At 35.3% G+C, this 7,500-nt stretch overlaps 2 protein-coding genes across 3 annotated transcripts in view; one reads left to right on the forward strand and one right to left on the reverse strand.

Moving 5' to 3' along the window:
* Positions 1 to 7,500, reverse strand: part of LOC144964967 (uncharacterized) — a 113,227-nt gene that overhangs the window by 105,354 nt on the left and 373 nt on the right. For both annotated transcript variants that reach the window (XM_078899783.1, XM_078899782.1), the window contains exon 2: positions 704 to 890. In XM_078899783.1, coding sequence (XP_078755909.1) covers positions 704 to 784 — 81 coding nt within the window. In that variant the 5' untranslated portion in view covers positions 785 to 890. The remainder of the gene's footprint in view (positions 1 to 703; positions 891 to 7,500) is intronic.
* Positions 4,652 to 5,185, forward strand: LOC144963945 (uncharacterized). Its single transcript, XM_078897888.1, has one exon. It carries the CDS (start codon positions 4,652 to 4,654, stop codon positions 5,183 to 5,185), a length of 534 nt encoding a protein of 177 aa, XP_078754014.1.

Raw genomic sequence — 7,500 nt, forward strand, 5'->3', positions numbered from 1 at the left:
AATTAAGAACTTCACGAGCATCTCTAAGTGATTAAAACTTATTGAAAATGAACGTTGATGCCAGGATATATAATGTCAAGGATTTTGAAGTGTCATTTAATCCTTGTGTGAGAAAATTCTTGACTTCTGTTGTTAACTAAAGCGACTATTATTTCTGTCTCCTACGGACTAGGAATTTGTAAAAAGTAGGTAGTTTTGCAATATGGCACAGCGATATGGTCGCCTCTTTAGGTACCGAGTTCGACTCCCCTCCACGCTGAGTGATCTTGAGCAAGTCACTTCGCCCTAGCTCACTTTATCGCTGAGTATTGCGACTGACGCCCAGGGTATTTCAGTTTCCCCGTGGTTAAGACCTATAAAGATAAATTTGCCCTTGTATATAAAAATGATCCCAAAATGAACGACGGATAAATGTTTCCATTTGTAAACTATCTCTAGCTTTAAAGAATCTTTATTTTTTCTTTTGAGGCCCTAAAATTATGGAACAAAATAGATAAAGAAATGAAAGACGCCCCCGAGCTCAATAATTTTAGGATCCTTTGAAAACATTCCTATTTGGGCAGGTTTTTGATTAGTAATTATATTTGCGCTTTGTGTTCCCTATTTCCTGTATTGCTTGTTTAATGTATAAGAGCACTCTGTGGCATCTGTGGTCTGTCAAAAGTAATTATTAAATTACATTAATTTACAGAATATAACATACCTGTACATCGTCTGAACCCCATTCGTGTGCCACGACCACACAGAGAAGTCCCAGGCTGTATAACAGTGTTGTCAACATCATGTTGACCCGGTTAAAGGAATCTTGAGACGTCACGAAACCGAACGAACAATTTTAGTGTTGTCTTTATTCAAGCACGCTTTAGATTATGTTATGTTGAAGATTTGTTCTTGGTGGGAACAAAACGAGATAAAACCAAATGTTATTATGATAGCAAACACATACAATTATTTTTACCGTTTATTGTTAAACCATAGACAAGTATAGATATAAACACTGTAAGAAGACCATAAAAATTAAAATTTTGTTAAATAAAGTATTTAGATAAGGAATAATAACACCGTACATCAAGTATGTTTTTAGCTTAAAAGAAAGAAAAGAGAATGCAGATTACAGTGCAATTAAATTCTAGAACAGTTAAGTCAACAAAGCACGCTTTAGATTATATTATGTTGAAGATTTGTTCTTGGTGGGAACAAAACGAGATAAAACCAAATGTTATTATGATAGCAAACACATACAATTATTTTTACCGTTTATTGTTAACCCATAGACAAGTGTAGATATAAATATTGTAAGAAGACCATAAAAATTAAAATTTTGTTAAATAAAGTATTTAGATAAGGAATAATAACACCGTACATCAAGTATGTTTTTAGCTTAAAAGAAAGAAAAGAGAATGCAGATTACAGTGCAATTAAATTCTAGAACAGTTAAGTCAACAAAGCACGCTTTAGATTATATTATGTTGAAGATTTGTTCTTGGTGGGAACAAAACGAGATAAAACCAAATGTTATTATGATAGCAAACACATACAATTATTTTTACCGTTTATTGTTAACCCATAGACAAGTATAGATATAAACATTGTAAGAAGACCATAAAAATGAAAATTTTGTTAAATAAAGTATTTAGATAAGGAATAATAACACCGTACATCAAGTATGTTTTTAGCTTAAAAGAAAGAAAAGAGAATGCAGATTACAGTGCAATTAAATTCTAGAACAGTTTTAAGTCAACAAAGCCAAATCACATGCTTGTTAAGTTGAATAATATTTTTCTCTCACCCCAATAACATTATATTTTAAAGCTTGAAATTATTTTTCATGCTTTAATTCTTTTTCATAATTGGATTCAGTAGTCTGATGTCACGCCGCCTGGCAACGGCGGCCATATTGGTTCTAAACAAAGAAAATCATTACTTTTTATTCTTCAAGCTGGCTAGAACTTTTCATATGTCTTGTGATCAGAATGTTAAAAGTCAAAACATGATCAAATTTATGTGTTTTTTTCCTCTGGGTACGCTTTTATGCTCGCCGGAGAAATATTTCATACGGCGTCCGCCATTGTTCCGATAGTTTAGAGCCAGTGTTGCTAAGTTACCATGCGTCATTATGAAGGAAGTGACGTTACGACTATTGAATCCTATTATAGTCAGATTTATTATTACTGGCACGTGTTTTTCTGGTTTTTCTCAGCTGTCCCTCTATCAAAAGTTGTACAAATTTGTGTCAACCTCTGAATCAATTTGTCTTAACTGAATCTAGATTTTGATCCGTATTGATGCCATATAAAAAAAAGTTTTCTTTTTTAAGACCTATAAAAAACTACTTTAAAAACAGCTGACATAACATTAGAAATTTTACATTGTAAAAAAATGAAAACAAGTTACGCACCACAAAGTATGAATGAATTCATCGTATGTCCAAAAAATCTTGTGCTGACGTAGTGATTATGAGTTCACGTCATACTTATTTCCAAATAATAATAATTCGCTTTAAGTGTTATTAACATACCACTTATGTAGTTTGTATTAAATTTTGAATTTATTATTTATGGCATATTATCTACATCATGTCGCAATTACCAAAGACTGATATGAAATCTCTCGCTTTACAATGGTTTTGGAATTTCAGCACAATCAACCATGAGAAGATCGTTATCGAAATACGACAGAGATCACCAGTGTAGAACGACGTGGCAGGAAAAGGATCATAGATAACTTTGATATGGATATCATCCAAAGATGTATGGGTGAGCGTAAATATACATCCAAATAAATATTGGACGTCTGATTATTCAAGCAGAAAAAGGCCCATTGGTTCTGGACAGAGAATCATTGTTATTCTTGCAGGTGGTGATGATACTGGATATTTAAAAGGATGCCATGCCATTTTTTCTTCTCTGCATCATCTGGAATATTATTCTGGGGTCAATGCAAAGGTGATTTAAGACTGACTACATATCGTTTGCTGCCCTCCATTGAAGCACCCAGCTGTATTTTATTGGACAACGCTACCATTCGTTGGTCCATGGTCACTTTATGACTCCAATTTTGGCAAAAACTGACATGATTTCATGGTTTCAATCCGACAGTACTACATATTCTGACCATTATCAAAATGCTAACTATACTCCTTAGTAAAATAAAAGAAGAAATGAACCAGAAACAACTTTCAAAGCAGTGTCTAATCAGGGAGTTTTGACACGAGGTTGCGCGACTTCCCCCATATCACTGTGAGCGCAATCCAATCGGGGTCATTTTGGCCTAAGTAGAGGGAAAGATCGAGAGGAGGAACACCACATTGACTCTCACCAACGAGGCAATAAATGATAACAAAGAGTAGACCGAGAAAAGGCATGCCTCAACCTTCGCAAACTATAGGAAAATTACATTTCATTAAATAGAGTGCAGTCCTTTCATTTCTCCTTTTCATCATCCTCGTCATCAGACTGCTGATTGATGTGTCCAGTATTTCTTGGTTGTTCTTGTTGTTGTTATTGTTGTAGTTGTTGTTGTTATTGTTGTACACAAATTTGTGGAGACACTGTCTCATAATTAATAAATTTTTACTTTTGACCAGTCTACATAATGTATGTAATCCTCTCGCATAAACACAAGCTATTTCTCAAACTTTTGCAATCAAAAATATATTGGAAGCGCGTTATGTTCACTTTCGTTTGTATCCACCAGTAATGTGTATTGATAGTTATAAAATGTAGATGTTTGATAGTTAACAATTGCCATTCGTTGCTTCATATTCAAATACTGCACGTATATCGTTTAAGCTTCAATTAACCGAACACTCCAGTTTAATGAATTCCTTCTAAATGGATATGCGGAAAATTCATAATTTTGATAATGTAAAAATTCTATGAGTTCCGATCCTCACCTGTTATCGATTTTAATATAGCCGTAAGAAACGAAATCCTTTCCTATTGTTTTAAAATTCATGTCAATATTGTATTGTTATAAATGTGTAACCAAATGACAAATTGCCACTTTTTTGAGGACAATAAAAATTTATTATTATTATTATTATTATTATTATTATTATTATTATTATTATTATTATTATTATTATTATTATTATTATTATTATTATTATTATTATTATTATTATTACTATTAATATTATTATAATGCATTTGCGCAAGCGATACGCGAGGTGTGTCCTGGGCAGTCCTGTCCTAATGCGGTACCCCTTTTGAATAGAAGTTTTCTCCAGTGGGACAGGACAAATTCGTCCTGGGACAGTTTTGTACTAGTGCGGAAGGAGCCTAATAGGTAAAAATTTAAGGCCTTAAACCGAAACATTATTATACGCCTGACAAAAGATCTACGGTGAAAATACTTATTGAAAGAGGGGCTACCCTGAGGAGCTTACTGAATTTCTTCCCATAGTAGGGGGAATTAGGCTAAAACCGTGCAAATTCGGGTTGAAATCATGACAATTTGCATACAGATTACTAAGACCTATTAAAAACCCATCTGCTATATAGCTTTGCACTTGGAAAACCAGCAGTCTGTAACTTACAGATAAGGGCATGCGGAAAAAGCTGTAAGGAGACTGAAAGACACCACACTAACAGCATGGTTTAAGGAGAATGCAATAAACCCTGAGGCTAATACTCTACTGTATACTGATATGCCGGAACATTACACATGGGATAGTAGAACGTGCATTTGGAAGAAGAGACAGAGAAACCGCCTGGCAATCGGTAGAATGTACAGCGCCCATCCAGCAGAATGGGAGCGCTTCTTTCTTAGATTATTGCTGCAGCATGTAAGGGGAGCAAAATCATTTGAAGACCTAAAGAGATCAGAAGTAGGAACATTACACCATACTTTTCGAGAGGCCGCGTCTGCTATGGGTTTATTGGAGGACGATGATGAGTGGATAAACTGCATGGCAGAATCAGCATTTGTTGCCTCAGCAAGTCAACTCCGACAGCTTTTTGTCACGACTTTGATCTTTTGCAACCCCACAGATCCTTTTTCCTTATGGAATACTTTTCAAGACCAGTTAGCTGAAGATTATTCTCATGACGTTAACAGGCTTCTTATCATTCACAATAGATCATTAAAAGATTATCAACTCCTGAGCCTACAGAATCATACGCAACTGCCTGTCAAGTATGGGATCCAAATGAGCTACGACAAATTGCACACAGTCGAATAATGCAGATGAATCATGACCAACAGTTAGCATTTACTGCCATTTTGGAAGCAATTGACGTACCTGAACAAGACCGGGTGAATAATGTCTTCTTCATCGATGTGGAACTGGCAAAACCTATGTATATAACACGCTGCTTGCAGAAATCAGAGGTCGAGGACTTTCAGCTACACCTGTTGCATCATCTGGAATTGCTGCAGAATTATTGCACGGTGGTAGAACAGCACATTCAACGTTCAAAATTCCAATTCCAATAACGGTTAACAGCACCTGTAGCATCAGTCGCTAATCAGACACAGCTAAGTTACTGAAGAGTAGTTCTCTCTTAATTTGGGATGAAGCACCTATGATGGACAGGCGTGTGTTTGAATGTATGAGCAGGACATTTTGTGACATAACAGGCAGTTCAAAACCTTTGGGGGGCAAAGTGGTTGTACTTGGAGGAGATTTTCGGCAAATTCTACCAGTTGTTAACAAAGGAAGTGAAGCCGATATATTAAGTGTCACACTTAACAAGTCAATTAATTGAATTTTATCACCATTTTTCACCTGAACAAGAACATGAGGGTTACTGATGACAATAACTGTTTTGCAAATTGGCCCCTCCGCATCGGAAATGGTACAGAGCCGGTTTCAGCGAAATAGGAAAGTCTTCTGTTAAATTACCTACAGCGCTATGCCTTCCTGAAAATGACCCAGACTGCTTGATAAATGCTGTATACAATGATTTGAATCTGAACTTTGCGATGAACGTTATCTATCAGAGAGAGCAATTTTGACTACAACCCATGAAAATGTTGACAAAATAAATGCAGCCGTTCTGTCCAGGTTGACCTCATCAACTGAACAAATTTACCGCAGTGCTGATTCCATTCAAAGTGACTCTGACCTCAACTTATACCCGATTGAATTCTTGAACGAACTTACACCTCCCGGACTTCCTCCACATGCATTACATTTGAAAGCCAACACGTCATCATGTTGCTTAGAAATATAAATCCTAAATCAGGCCTCCTAAATGTTACCCGTTTGTTAATAACTAAATTAGGTTCAAAAGTATTAGAAGCCAAGATAATTACAGGTAGTAGAGCTGGCGACATAGTCTTTATCCTTAGAATCAATCTGACGACAACAACTGATTCAGGCTTACCATTTATTCTAAATAGAAGACAGTTGCTGGTAAAATTGTCATATGCAATGACAATTAACAAGTCTCATGGGCAGACATTAAGCAAGGTGGGGATTTTCTTACCACAACCGGTATTCACACACGGACAACTGTATGTTGCTGTGTCACAGGTCAGAGGCTATAGTGGCTTACACTTCATGTTGGGCCACACAGAAAGATCAATCGAAGATATACCAAATTACACAGACGTTGTTTACCAATCTGCCCTCATTAAATGATGGTGAGTACAGTATCAAATGAAAATAGTTCTTTCCCCGCGAAATTGCGGGATTTTTACTAGTTTATAAAATATTAGTAAAATTTCGTTGGTTTATTATTATTATTATTATTATTATTATTATTATTATTATTATTATTATTATTATTATTATTATTATTATTATTATTATTATTATTATTATTATTATTATACCACGCGAGAATGACTCTACCAAAAAGAGACTCTAGAGATAAATTGGCGTACGCGAGGCACTCTCTAGAAAAAAAATCTCTTAAGAGTTATTGTTCTTAGGGGGCGATGAGGCTACAGACCAGAGAGAGAGGGGCTGTGTATTATGTTTGTGTGATATGTGTGCGTGTGTGTACTCGGTCACGGTCAGCTAATCTTGGCCTTCAAGAACAACTCGATCGTGCAGCCGAATATGACCCCTACCAATAGTAGTTGTAGTGGCACTACTACTACTACTACTACTACTACTACTACTACTACTACTACTACTACTACTACTACTACTACTACTACTACTACTACTACTACTACTACTACTACTACTACTACTACTACTACTACTACCGTTTTATTAAAGAACACAGTATGTGCTGTTTGGTTAACATTGCATATACTGTGTTCTTAAAAACAACGGCACTACTACTACTACTACTAATACTACTACTACTACTACTATTACTACTACTACTACTTGGGAACCATTAGTTCTAAAATATACATGTTCAATATTATTTTGTTTTAATAAAACAAGTCAGAAGTTTGTAACTTTTAAAAGCGTCATTGCTTGACATCGTAGTTGGTAGTTGGTGAAATGATTGTGCATATTAATTATGAAGATGATCTATACTTTAGGATATAAATGTTAAGTGTTATAATGCGCCAAGGCCTAATATTAATATT

This window comes from Berghia stephanieae, chromosome 2 (genome assembly GCF_034508935.2).
Source record: "Berghia stephanieae isolate SIO BIC M18660-M18661 chromosome 2, UCSD_Bste_1.3, whole genome shotgun sequence".
NCBI classification, from domain to species: domain Eukaryota; kingdom Metazoa; phylum Mollusca; class Gastropoda; order Nudibranchia; family Aeolidiidae; genus Berghia; species Berghia stephanieae.

Excerpts from the sequence above, each read along its gene's own strand:
- LOC144963945 (XM_078897888.1), top strand. The coding sequence starts at position 4,652 with ATGCCGGAACATTACACATGGGATAGTAGAACGTGCATTTGGAAGAAG.